The sequence below is a fragment of the Centruroides vittatus genome, unplaced genomic scaffold (assembly GCF_030686945.1).
Source record: "Centruroides vittatus isolate TY-2023 unplaced genomic scaffold, ASM3068694v2 contig_1050, whole genome shotgun sequence".
Lineage (NCBI taxonomy): Eukaryota > Metazoa > Arthropoda > Arachnida > Scorpiones > Buthidae > Centruroides > Centruroides vittatus.
Window position 1 is genome coordinate 1016554 of NW_027120679.1, and position 15271 is coordinate 1031824.

General features: G+C 27.7%; 1 protein-coding gene across 1 annotated transcript; it reads left to right on the forward strand.

The window, feature by feature from the left end:
* The first annotated feature begins 128 nt into the window (after positions 1 to 128).
* LOC136971101 (uncharacterized) lies at positions 129 to 15271 on the forward strand. Its single transcript, XM_067265583.1, has 12 exons — positions 129 to 264; positions 1063 to 1234; positions 1428 to 1583; positions 1654 to 1790; positions 1859 to 2025; positions 7409 to 7600; positions 7684 to 7773; positions 7903 to 7998; positions 12354 to 12476; positions 12543 to 12674; positions 14814 to 14930; positions 15008 to 15271. Exons 1-12 carry the CDS (start codon positions 243 to 245, stop codon positions 15119 to 15121), a joined length of 1518 nt encoding a protein of 505 aa, XP_067121684.1. The 5' UTR covers positions 129 to 242; the 3' UTR covers positions 15122 to 15271.

Genomic DNA, 15271 nt, shown 5'->3' on the forward strand with positions numbered 1-15271 from the left:
TTAAAAATATTGTGTATATAAAGCCAATTTATTCGATTACGTAGAAAATATAAGCTCTATTGCATGATAAAAATGCGAATGTGTAAACAAAATCCTTGTAAGTTATAATAGCTGACGAAAGAGCAAATCGATGCATGAAATCGTAATCTTCCTTATCAGATAGACGGTCTGAATATAAATCGACGGTATTATGCGTCAGAAGGCAAGCAAATTATTATTGAGTCAATAATCATACTTTGATCATGAGTAACGGCTTCGAACAAGGTATGAATTCCTCTCGATATAACTAGAAATTCCAACATGGCGACTGGCTTAAACCTTATGCATAAATCCATTTAAATCAAGCAATGGCGAGAAAATTGTTTATTGCTTTTGATTTATATACTTACTTTATTTCTGCATTTTTTTTATAATGCAAATTAAATTTATTATATATATATATATTACAAAATATTCAAACGTATAAAATTTTACATTGATTTATATTTAAATAATTCTTTTAATAATTAATTAATTATAGAAGAAAAATTAAATTTTCCTGTAAGTTAATTTAAATGTTTTGCCAGTTTATTGGATTCCTTTAAAATTTGAATTTCATTTATTGGACGTTGATACAACTTATATATTTATTATTAGCCAATAAGAGCGCGTAAATTTTTTACGAAAATTTGGAAATTTAAAATTCTTTCAATTCATTGGCCAATTTTGAAAACAATAATCAGAAATTCGATTCTGATTATTTCGAGATAAATTCATTTTTTAAATTTTGAATGGCTTACATATGGATGGGTGCCTCAATGGCTCGAGGTACCCACCACAATTTCTATAAAAGTGCCTTTTGTTCTGCAGATTTGGGACTCGGACACGGCCAAGTATGCCTATGTGTTAACTTGGTCCTGATAATCTGACATCATTAAGAATTCACTATAGGATTTTCAATTGACGAAATACTCGTAATATAATACTCAATATTTTAAATTGTATAATATTGTACGTCACAACTTAGGCCTGAAGGCTGTATTTCAGTTTTTGATATAAATAATATAGATTACCAATTTATAGTATCAACAAGAGCAGCGATGCAGGAATATTGGAAGAATTTCTCTCCAAGCAATGAAAGTATGATGTTAGATCCTAATGCTGAGATTTTAGGACCCGAAGAGCAACTGGAAATTTTGTCATATTTACCCGATTTAAAAGGGATGGAAGTGCTAGAACTAGGAGCAGGAATTGGGTAACAAAATTAGCAATAAATTAAAAAATTTTTTAATGAAGTTCATATTATAACATTCTATTTTTATAGAAATATAAAATCTTTGGTATTTATTTAATATACAAAAATGTGTTAAAGAGTAGTAGAGAAAAATTAATATAACAATAAATTAATTTTTAAGAGAAATTTAAATTAAAAATTACTATTTTTTCAGTCGATTCACGGGCGATTTGGCTAAAAGATCTAAAAATGTAACTGCGGTCGACTTCATTGATGATTATATTAAAGAAAATAAGAAAAAACACTCGTCTCTTCAGAATATTAAATTTATGAGGGCTGATGTTACAGAATTAGAATTTAGTGCTAAAAAGTGAATTTTCTTATATTAAATAATTATAAAAATTTTTTATAAAATGAAGTTAAACTTTCATGAATTGCAGATTTGATATGGTATTCAGCAATTGGTTGTTTATGTACCTAAATGATAAAGAATGCGTTTCTTTAGTTCAGAAAGTGATAAAATGGCTAAAACCGGATGGTTATTTATTTATTAGAGAATCCTGTTATAAGTCATCTGGTAGGTAGATATTGAATATTTCAAAACTGAAATGAATATAAATCACAGATTGTTTGATTTATTTTAAGGTGGGATCAAGAGGTCCACAAATCCCACATTCTATCGAAGTCCTGCTACTTATAATGCTTTATTGCAAAGCATCAGGTTAATACCACAAATTTATTCTCCTTTACAAGAATCTCAGTCGTGGGAGTTGAGAGTCCTGAATGTCAGATCACTACGAACTTACATCAAGGTACATTCTTGTTCTAGAATAGAAAATTTTTATTAAATGTCATAATAAATACTGAATATGTAAAATACCTTATTGATAAATGGATAGTACTTTAAATTTGGATCTTTTAATTCATTAGTTTACATAAGTGCAAATCAAACAGTAAGTATGTATATTTTTATTATCGATAATACGCTTGTATAACGCTTTACGAACAGCATTAAGATACAACATGATTTATTTTGAATGAATGATAAAAGAATTCACTCAACAATTAATGATAAGTTATAAGAAATGTAGTGTTACGGGCATAATTAATAAATTAATTAAAACTATGACGTTACAGTCGTTAGAATCTAACTTTGATTATTACGCAAATTTCATCATCATTGACTTAAAAAAGAACTAAATGAAGTTGCAATACAGTAACCTCTTATTATATCGCGGACATTTATGTCTTCCAAACATAGAAGCGCTTTAGCGAATAATTTAAAAGAAATCGGTTGTCATTGAATTTCTAATAGTAAAGATATTCCACTTAATGACTTAAACTACAAGAGTATGAAATAAAATACAACCCACAAATAAGCAAGTCGGCACGGAGATCGAAAATAGACAACAGGTGGATAGATGGTGCGACGTAACTGGTGTAGCCTATCTGATATAAACTCATTTGTTTTGTTTCTCGACATGCGCGATATAACGTAGGGCTACTATATAATGTAGTATTAATAGTAAATTAGGCCCTGAAATAATTATTTCAACAGAAATTTTACAACTAAATTCGCTTAATTGGGTGAGCTACATATTAAAAAGTAAATATCTCTGATAATTCTACGTTATTTTCTACTTATTAAAAATATTATTAATTAATTAATTAAATTTCAAATCATTGTAATAATTAATATTTAATTTTTAAAATTTAATAATTGTTCTTAATTTAAAAATCTCTTAAATCGGTTTTTTTAAAAAGATTTTATTTTACTAAAATTTCTTTATTTCATTGTTATTTTCATTAAAATGAATAAAATATAATAAATTTAAATTGTCATAAGCATATATTTTAATAATTGGTTAGCATATTTAAATTTAATTAATAATTTTGATAAAAGGTATTTCAGACTAGATACAGTATATGAAATTTAGAATGCTCCTGGAGTTGTGACGTCATTAATGAGAAAAATTTTGCGTCGACGACGTCACATTTGAGTTATTTATAACTATTTATTTGAATTATATTTATAATTTTATATACATATTTATATATTTTTTCTAAATGAAAGTAAAAATAAGTGTGTGTAAAATTTAATTTAAATTTTAAGCAAGACGGTGCGAATACGAAATCAGATTTTTAAAAAAAATGATCATTTAAGTTGGAAAAGTTTACTTTTATTTAGGAAATGTTAATAAAATGTTTTATAGATCTTTAAAGATTTCAAATGAACTATTCAATCAATCTTTCATTATTTAAGAGCAGTGTTATTAATAAAACGTAAGGTCATCCAAACACTCGAACCATTCGGTCTAGTTGAAAATCACTTGACTAAATAATCTCTCGTCTGCGAGTTAACATAAATAAATCGAAACTTATCTAAAAATTCCGTAAGATAAAACGTGTAACTTTTGATCGTCGAACTTCGAGCCTTGATCTTTAACGTCGCGGGACACCGTGGAATTTGTCAAATATTTAACTTAAAATATTACAAATAATTAATAATTTAATACGAAAAATCAATTAAAAATTATTAATAAATTGAAAAATTGAACGAATTTCTTCAAATTTAATAATTCTTTTAAAAATGTTTGGCAAAATTTTATTCTGGTAATAAACAGATGGCGCTATGGATGGATGGTGTTTTATAATGATGCAATTATTTCATCGAATGGGGATTTATAATAAATTAGATAAAAAGTTTAACGGTGAAATTTATTATCATCTATTAATTTCTACTGAACGTGTACCGCGACTTTTAAATAGGTTTGATTTTATACGCGGTGTATTCTTTACGCTAACATTGTCTGCACTGCAAGGTAGGTCAGCTATAATGGAAAGTATTCTGCTAATTTGATACCTGTATAAGTTTATATTTAGATTTATGCATTAATTTTAATGTAAAAATTTAAACACATTCTTAAATTTGACTTCCTGTTGTAAGCTAAATTTAAGAATGTCTTTTTGCTTTGCATAAAAAAGAAAAAGAAATACACATTTCTATAATATCTTCTTGCATTAATAAGGCAAGAAGATATAAGAAATAAAAGATATTAATGTGTATGCATACTGATGGCCGGATGCCATGGGAGACTTGGGATCAATCCGGGCGATCGAAAAATTCCCAGTTTTACGTGGTCTGTTGGGCCCGATCTTCACGGTTCGGTTGCCCCGTTGGCTTGATCAAACCCGCGGTGAGCATAGAGCAAAAGGCCCTCTTATGTCCGTGAAGCGAAAAGAATTTTTAAAAAATATAGGTACAAAATCCGTGCCTAGTTTATGCAAAGTTTCTTGCGTTATCATTCAATTTTATTATGTATGTACTGTATATAACAGACATGGGCAAATGCGGCTCTTTTTGAGTTACGTGCGGCTCTTGCTGAAAGTGTTAATTTCTGTTTTTTATTATTATTTTTACAATTTTATTTTTATAATTTTGTGAAAATATGTTTATTAAAAAAATTCAATATTTGTTTTACATTATATTTATATTATATAATAAAATTGTGCACCTTACCACGCTATCTGCCACAACAGTACAGAACTACAGCTCCCATGCATTTTGCAAAACCTACATTTTGGCTCCCACTGAACTCTTGCTTGCCCACCCCTGGTATATAAGTTTTCCTTCGTACCTATTATTATCATTTTGAATAGGAAAAAGTAAACCATAGTTGCATAAGTTTATTTCAGTAATGTAATAATTACATTTACTGAAATTATATATTCTATCTTCTTCATAGCTTTTAAGTCGATTACATACCGGGCTGCTTTAATGCGTGAGAATGCTCGGCTGTGATCGAATTCTCGCCTTCTTAGGAGTCTCGTCTCATTTGCTCCTAATGTTTTTGTTCTATGTCTGTATCTATGCAAAGACTCTAGAAAATGGATGGAAGGCTTCAAAAGTGCTTAAGATGACTCTGAATATGCATCCGGTAAGTTAGAAATAAATCAGTTTTTGATTTTAAGAAAAATGGATTTAATTTCTGGCTGATGAAGATGGAAATAATAATATATTATTCTAATTTTCCAATCTCTGTTTTATTTTGCTGTTTGTTATTGCACTTCCAAAAGCAAATTAGTGCTGAATGTGGTATGCATTTCATTTGACTTCATTTTGTGATCTGCATGATTTGAATTCCATTTTTATGGTTGATGGCATCTATAAATCAAAGTCTAAAATTATTGTAATCGGCAAGTTTAGATTCTTGCCGATTACAATAATTTCACTCCAAATTGCCTACTATATTTTTGAAATATCTTATTAATATAACCATTATTTGACTCATTATGAAAATTTTTCATGGCCCTGTTCTGTCATTTTTATGAGATGAAATTCTTATAAATATTGTGTTAATTTGTTATGAGTTATTGTGTTATTTGTTGAGAATCTGTAGTTGAATATGCATTTTTATAAGTTCAATGTCCAATACTTTTCAGATAATCTCTGTACATTTATTCATTTAAAATGGACATTTCTGATAGAAAATCTTATTCATCATGAGAAAAGTTGATCTGATACTCTTTATCTATACATAATTCCAGATGTATAGATTTTCCAAATTTTATATTATTTAACTGATAAATTTTAATAAATTTGTCAAACCTAAATTAAAAAATTCTATGGATTTGCAAGCTTTGTTATTTCAGACATTTAAGAAACCTTTGTAAGCAGCAAAAACAATTTAATTATGTCTGTAATAAAATTGTTTTTTTGCTTACAAAGGTTTCTTTAGTATCTGAATATCCACAGTTTCTATTTCCTAGCTTATAAAAAAATATTTAAAAAATTGATAAAGTATTTTAACTGTTAAATATTCAAAATTTAGTATCTCAAACTCTAAATATATTAATCAATAATCTAAAACTGCAGATTGCTTATTGTGAAATTTATTTACCAATCTAGTTGAAGATTGGTAAATAAATTGTAAGATAAATTGCAATAAATTCAACTGATTGCAATTTGATTTTATTACTTTCTTAGCTATTATATATATTTGAAATGTTGAGAAATGTAAAAAAACTTTGGGGGGGTTTTCCTGTGTGTGTGGGGGAGACCAATCTTGTTTACCCACTTTGAAGTTTAATAACTCCTGTGCTTTTTGTCAAAAATTTCAGAAATTTTGCAGGGATGTTTGTATTAGGGCAGCGGTTCCCAACCTTTTTTTGACCAGGGACCACTTTGATTTCATTGTTGTTAGCAGGGACCACAAGGTTTAAGAAAAATAAACTGTCAATCTAAAAATAAACTTTAATCAAAACTTTTAGCGTAAGTAATCGTTAAACTCAAGAGTAACATGCTTTAACAGTACTATTATAATAGAAAACATAACATTTTTAGTAAAAATTAAATTCAGTTTGTATCAATGTGGGAATAATAATTTAAAATGAATAAAAGTTTTAAATCTTTCGCGGACCATATTTTAGCTCTTACGGACCACTGGTTGGGAACCGCTGTATTAGGGGGATTGTTGCTATTAACTTTTGGTGGTTAATGGTCTAGACTGTAGAGGGTGGAGAGATAAAGGGGGGTCATGTGTCATATCTTGAGTGAGACTAGATTTAATGAAAATTTTATTCATTAGCATTTACAGTTTTTTTATAAAATTCATTTAAACAATTAAGCTTTTAAATAAAATATCATAACAGATGACACTTCACACAATTTTAAGTGCTTTTGCCAGGAAAGTTATGCAACTTGTTGCTGGATTTTTTTATTTTATAACTGTTCAATAAATTTTTTACTGTATTCAATTTATATATGTATATGTATATTTAAGAAACTGATCTTCATTTTCCATTAACTATAACATTTTCTGATGATAAAAAAATAAAGTAACTAATTTTCTAATGGAAAATATAAGGGGATTTTTTAACATTTGAGTATATTTTATCATATTAAAATCGTTTATTAATTTATAATTGATGTCTATTGATTTAAATTTTAAATTCAATTACAAATATTTTTAAAGTAAAAATTAAATACAGAACATGGCCGGCGTTTATTTACATTTAACAAATATAAAATATAATTACGACTATACAAAAGGTCGCCTCCAGGAGTCTGTGAAATTTAAAAAGATTGCTGATGGTGCGAATGGCGGATTAAAGACAAGACAAAGTTCCAGCTTTGTATAGTCGTAATTATATTTTATATTTGTTAAATACAAATATTTTCATTAAATTTTTTAGTATAAGAAGAATCCCTGGCAAGTTTGCTTTCTTTCTGTTAAAATGTCTGGAGAACAGCTCTCTTCGGCAACAAGTCATGACAACTTTCAACACTTCTTGGATCAACAGCAGTATAGTCGAAGAGGTGTTAGGAGGTACGAATGGATTTATGGAGAAACATATTTAAGTACAGGTGGATTAGAGACTACTAAGGTAAAATAACATATACAAACAGAAAACAAAAATTGCTTTATAGAAATGAAGAATTGAATTTTAAATTTAGAAATATTTTTCAGGAATTTGTTCAGTTATTAAAACTTAAGCCTGGCAATAAAGTTCTTGATGTAGGTAGTGGGTTAGGAGGACATGATTTTTATATGGCAAAGGTGAGAGTTTTAAGATGTTTTTAGCTTTTATTATATCTTTTTAACTTACCAATGTAAAATAATTTATCTAAATAATGATTAAGAATTTGTGTTCTATCTTAAATTATTATACTATATTATTATTTATAGACTTTTGGAGTTACAATTCATGGAGTTGATTTATCTGTAAATATGATGTCACTAGCTTTGGAACATTTGGCTAAACGGCCAGAATTAGAATCAAAAGTAAGTTATTAAATTTATATACTTTTAAATTTGCATAAATTTTAATTTATGAAATAATAACAACATATGACATATTCTTATATATACAGTAAAACCTGCATAAACTGGAATTGCACAGTATAGATTATATTTTCCAGTTTGGCAGATTTCCATTTTGAAGATTTTTTTTTAAACATAGAAAACCACTCTGTTCCAAAGAATTTTTCTCATTTAGGCAGTTTTCCATTTTGGACTGGTTTTATTGTGTGTGTAATATATATACCGTATTTTACAGACTATAAGACGCTAGGGACTATAAGATGCACCTTAATTTTTAAGCAATTTTTAAAAAAAATACCTATAAGACGCTATGGACTATAAGACGCACCTGAATTTTGGAGGAAATTTTTCGAAGAAAAAAGTGCGTCTTATAGTCCGTAAAATACGGTATATATATATATATATATATATGTGTGTTGTGTGTGTGTGTGTGTGTGTGTGTGTGTGTGTGTGTGTCCATGTCTTACTCTCTCAGTAAAACTTTTTTCTAATTGGCATTCAAAAAACTCAGTTTCATCAATTTAAATATTTAATAGTGATGAAATAATTATTATGACACATTATTTTAATATTACATTTTAAAAATGATATCCAAAAATGATTCAATAGAATTTCAGGAATATAAGATATATACTTTAAGTATAAGTAATTGTATGCTTAATGCTATCTATCACCAATGTATAAATATTACTATTAATAAAGTGAATATTTAAAATCTTGGCCAACAGTATTTAATTTTTTAAATATAAAAATATCACAAATATGCAAAGAAAGGTATAGATGATGAATAAACAGTATGTTTTATATCTGGATAGAAACAGAACATACTTGTACATTCTTTAATAATAATTTAATAATTTAAATAGATTAAATACATACATTATTTTTTTAATGATATTGTGAGAGTCTGAAGAGGAGAGGGCTAGTAAATTAATTAAATCGTTTAATTAATTAAAATAATATTCCAATCTGAATCTAACCTCCCCCCTGGGAAAGGGATGACAAAGCGGAACAAACCCAAAATCCACGTCTTATGTCATTCAATTTCTTAACCGATAAGATGGTTGAAAGTTTGTTTACTTTAAACAATTATTACTAAGGTTGCAAGACAAATCCCGACTTTAGTCACCTCCAGTTATTAATTCAAAATGTTTGACAGCTGTTAACAAAAATAATGAGGTAGAATGATTAACAATACTGGATAGAGGGGGGTCATAAATTTGTCGAAACGTTTGATTTTTGACAATTAATATAAACAAACTCTAGAGACAGACTGAACTAGGAAAGAGTTGCATCATACGATGCATTAGTCAGCTCCCCGAAATGGGTATAAAAAGGGGCTGGACACAACAGACCTCCAGGCGGCCATTGACAGAAGACATCCATAGCGGACATCAACTAGAGATTCTGGCCACCATACACTCTATTGCCAATACCACCACCCAGAAGTTGCCATCGCCATAATCTTCACCAAGTCTACAACAGCCCACCGCCGATACTCCACTGGATCAGCGAATGTCTTCAGGACAATGCATAATCACGGATCCATACACCACGAGTATTCATCAGGCGGTATTAACTTAGATTGTTTTGTAAACTCTCTTGCTCTCTCTCTCAGTCTCACTTAGTTATAAGTTAGAGTAGTATACTGAACATGATGCCCCATGGTCATCCACACCAAATAGAATTATCCGGTTGATACGAAAATTGGCTGTTAATTTGGTATCTTATAGTTCTACTTTCAAATAATTGTAAGTTTGTACTTTTTGTATATGTTTTCCTCTCTAATAAACTAGTTTTATGTTAAATGCTGTCTTTCTTGAGCCTACACCTTACCACCACCTCACCAACCCTCCCACTCGATTTTAGCTCTCCTATAGCTATCCAGTGACTGAGAAGCCGGTAAGCAGGGTCAAGCTTGCCACTAGTCCTCCTCGGTTCTCACAATATTTAAAAAATTTTTTCCTTGTTTAAATTGTTAGAATTTTTAATATTTATAAAACTTGCCTTCAGTTAAATCTTTTTAATTTTAAATTACAATTTAGACTTGAAGATAAAAGTGATTTATGATACAATAAAGTAAAATTCCTTTCACTTCAATTCATCTACATACACAAATACAGTGTACATACAAATATTTATGCATATGTGCAATAAATTGTAAATTACGCAATTTTTGAACAAAATATTAAATTACATGAAAGTAAACGACAAAAAGTTTATAAAACTAAAATTTAAGTATGAAACTATATGTTAATCTGAGTTATCTGATAATCTTGCATTTTCTGAAAAATAGCCAAAAATTCAAAATTGTTCAATAATAATCCCAATATACCAGTATTCCATAATTCAGAATTTGTTTGGACATGTGGCACACTAAAGATCTTGGTACAGTACATGGCTGGAACAGTGGTGCTTGCAGAAAGATTCAAAGTTTTCTTGACTAATAAACAGGATTGAATGCTATCCAAACCTGAGAAATAGATATTATTAGCACCAGCTTGTGCTGTGAAACATATGACCAAATTCTTAATCTGATTCCAATTCAACAATTGCTTCATCCACATTCTTTACCTGAAAAATATTCTATCAACTTTCTAAATTATTGCATCTAATCTGTTAATCTGCCTCAGATTTAGTTGATTCAGAAGTAAAATTCCTTCTTTAATATTAAAACTGTAATAAATTCTCCTGTAATAATTCAATAATTTGACTCAAATGAAGTAATTTTGTTTTTAGAAATTTCAGAATAACTAATAGGGGTATACATATTCCACATAATAATCTTGAAACTACTCACCTGAAAAAAGCAAAAGCAAAAAGAAATAATTTTTAAAAATTAACTAATCACAGGCCACTGACAAGATTAATTGCTCTTCTTTTTACAGTAGTAGATACTCTATTTAAAATTGTAAAGCAAAACTAGATATAAATTTTATTGACATAAATATTACAATAAATTCATTTTATAAGGAATAATAGAATTTAGAATTTTAACATGATGAAATTTATTAGTTTTGGATGTTTTATCTTTTGTGATTCTCTTTTCCATCATGTGGTTCAGACCATATCATTGACCCACTTTATGTCAAAATCACTAAATGCTGGTAGTTAGTGGTGGGTTCATGCCTGACCAATGGCAATGACCATGGGAAGTTTTCCAGTTTTCTTTAGTGTCTAATACCTAATTAGGGACCAATTTTCCATACGAGTCCTCCCTTGTGGCATATTGCTCATGTATTGCATTGTTTTCTTCCATAAATATGACTGCAATCTGCAAGTCAGTAATTCATTTATTTCTTTGATCTTTCTTCATGTAAGCTTTTCCAACTGATAAATAGGAGATAATCAATCTTTGAAGCATCATTCCTTTATTATTAGTACACTTTTATCTATTTATCACTTGAACATAAACATTCTATGTAACTTCTTATTACAACATACACTCTTTGTAACTAAACTAACTTGCTTATTATTAAATAATAATAACCAAAATGAACATTTATAACAGTATTTTAAATTAATTATGTAATTTTGAAATTATTGAAAATTTTTTCTCAAACGTATTTTTTAAAAATGGCAAAAATAATTACTGTACTATAATGCTTATTGAAATTCACATTTTTATAAAATATTATATTGAACTTACATGTACAGGTAGTTCAAAAGTCTAGATACACATAATGTAATGTCTCTATGGATGATGGCAAGCCAAAATAAATAATGTTATATGTTATGATGTGTGAAGAATCCAATGGTGACCATGAAGTTGACTTTGAAGGGCATTTTCAAGATCATTCAAAAATATCTTTAAAACTATGCATCCAAGACCAAAAATGTCAATTAGAAAGTTTTAGGCCATACAAAAATTGGTAAGAATCTGCTTTTGTTTGAACATAAATGTGAAGATAAAAGGAAAAAAAATTTTGTTGATGTCTTGCAGTGAAGCACCTGCAATGTTCCACTTCAAACAAAACAACCAAAACTGTTTCACTACATGACAAATTTTTAAAGATATTTTTGAGTGACCTTGAAATTGTCCTTTAAGGTCGACTTTATAGTCACCATTGGATTTGCCACATATCACAGCATTTACTCCCATTGTTCATTTTGGCCTGTTATCATCCATAGAGACATCACATTGTGTACCCAGACTTTTTGGACACCCTGTTTATTTGATAAGATCAAAACACAAATAGATATTGGACAGAAAAGTCTGTCCAATATCTAAAGTTTATTTGGATGGAATATCTCATATAAATGTATACTGGTAATTTAATATTTTAATCACAATTTTCCAAATTTTTGTTTTTTAGATACACTTTGAAATATGTGATATTACTCAGGCTGAGTTTGAACCAAATACATTTGATGCAATTTATAGTAGGGATACTTTACTCCACATTGAAAATAAATATGAATTATTTCAGAAGTTTCTGGTAAGTTTGTTAAATTCTAAAACAAAATTAAATTTCTTTTTACTTATTAATTTATCTTTTAATTAGAAATGGTTAAAACCTGGTGGTAGGATCTTATTTTCTGATTATTCTCGTGGAAATAAAGAACATACCGAAGAATTTAAAGAATATATTAAACAAAGAGGTTACCACTTACTTACTCTTGAAGAATATGAAAAGGTAATATCAAATTTAAGGTATAATAGGAGGAGTTTCTAAAGTGAGAAAGAAAATTAAGAATAATTTATTATTAAACTCTGATATTACTTACTGTTTTCTAACATGTAATTTAATAAAACAGATGAAAATTTTAATTATATTTATATAACACTTATGATCATTTTTATATTAAAGTACCAGTAAAAGTTATTAATTAATAAAAATCCTCCTTCAGACAATACTACATTGAATAACAAAGTTAAAAAAAAAATGTTTATTTTATTAAATTATAATATTTTAAAGAAAATTTAATTTAATACGATATACTTTCTAAAAATACATAGTAGATAATTTTATTGAAGAGCTATCATACAATTTGAAACCTTTATTGCCTTATATTTGTCCTAAAATGCATTTTGGCCTCTGGTGTTAATGGCTCTCATCAGTTAGGTAATCATCTATTAAATATAAGGCAAAAAATAGGTATTATTACAATAGTATTGAAATAATACTTGAGTAATATACATGAATATGTTAATGTTTGGCTCACCACTTCAACCAGGAAAGGTAAAATAGATTTTATATAGATAGTTGGTGATAAAATTAGCTTTAGACTAAAATATATTATAATTATCAGGTGAATTAATTGTACAGTTTCCTTAAATGGAGCATGTGACCATGTTAACAGTAAATCATGTAGGAGAATTAATTATGACTCATTGAAGCATGAGAACGTAAAGCCATAAGGTTTTATTACTGTAATAATAGTGAAACAACATGTTTTAGATAATTTGCTGTGTTGTGTAATATAGCGTTAAAATTTTCACCATGTAATTTGTAAAGCAGTTGACAGCTAAGTGTTGATTTAAATATTTTATTGGTTTTCATCATTTTATCATTACTTTAATGATTTTATGTGGTTTATGAATGAGTGAGTCTTGTTAGAAACTTTTGCCTTATATTTAATACATGATTACCATTAACACCAGGGGCTGAAATGCATTTTGAGAGGAATATAAGGTAATGAAGGTTTCATTTGTGTGATAACCATTCAATAAAATTATGAACTATGTATTTATAGAAAGTATATTGTATTACATAAAAAGGGATTAAAGGCTACTTGATAAAATTTAATTTACTAACATTTTCATAAAACAAGTTATTTTTAAATTAAATTGATATTTTTGAAGACAAGAAACTATTAAAATTCTAAAAATGATTTGAAAATTATAGCAAATATTTGTTTGTTATTAAAACATTACATCTTTCTAAAACTAGGGAGTTTTAATATTTTTCATTTATGAAACATAGAAAGACATCAAAAATAATTTTTATAATCTGTAAAAGACAATTATAGAAGCTTTCATTTGGTCCTATTGATGACATTTTTAAGTTTGTAATGTTAAGTTGTATTATGTAATACATGGTGTCTGAAAAGTTACTGTGCAGTGAAAAATTTAATGACTGATAATGACTGCAAAGTTATAGATATGGCATTGCATATGAGATGTGTATGTTGTATGTCCAATGTTTCCATTTTATGGTAGATGGCATTACTGCTTACTCATGAATGTTCTTGTTTTTGAACTTTTTTTTGGAAAACTTCTTTGTTGATCACATAATCTCCTGTGGATTCTGGTCTACTAGATCTCCAGACCACTTCTCCAGATTTTGGAATCTCTGGGGATATTTCCAATATTTGTTGTAGGAGAAACTGCAATATAGTATGTAAAATTTCTTTTATTAAAACTTTACTTAAACCTTTTCCATTGCATTGTAACTTTTCAGACACCCTGTATATATTTCTTGTTTTTAAGAAAATATAAATAACTTATAAGACATATTATTAGTAATAATCAATTTAAAACTTGGCAACTTTAATTTACACAGATTATGAAAAGGAAATACATAATTCTTAAAAATTACAATTATTCACATTTAGAAGTTAAAGTTTAAGATTCCTAAATTAATATTCTAATAGTCATAAATCATAAAATAATTGTATTATTGACTTTATTTAGATATTATTTATTTGTAATTTTATTTCCTTTAGTTATAATGAATATATATAATTATGTAATGATTTGCAAAGGTATGTTTTTTAATAATAAAAACAGCTATTCCTTTGTTGTTTTATGTAATTAAAATAATTATTTACAGTTATTGAATGATGTTGGGTTCATAAATGTTAATTGTAAAGATGGAACAGAAGAGTTCCTTCAAGCATTGAAAAATGAATTGAAAAAACTACATTCAGAAAAAGAAAATTTTCTTTTGGTATTATACAATTAAATATTATTACGTTTTTCAATTATGATTTTTATATTCTAATGGTATTATGCTTCATCTTGTAGGAGTTTACAGAAGAGGATTTTACATACTTAAATGATGGTTGGAATGCCAAAATATTAAGAGCACAAAACAAAGATCAAACATGGGTGCTATGTTATGGAGAAAAAGCTAAATAATAGACCAATTTATTATTTTTTAAATCATTTTTTATGCTTACATTTTAAATATGAACTATTTAATTTTTTTAATGGGCATTTAATTATAATGCACAGTGCATAGTAATCAGAAATATTTTTATTTCATTAATAAATATAAATCTATGCTTA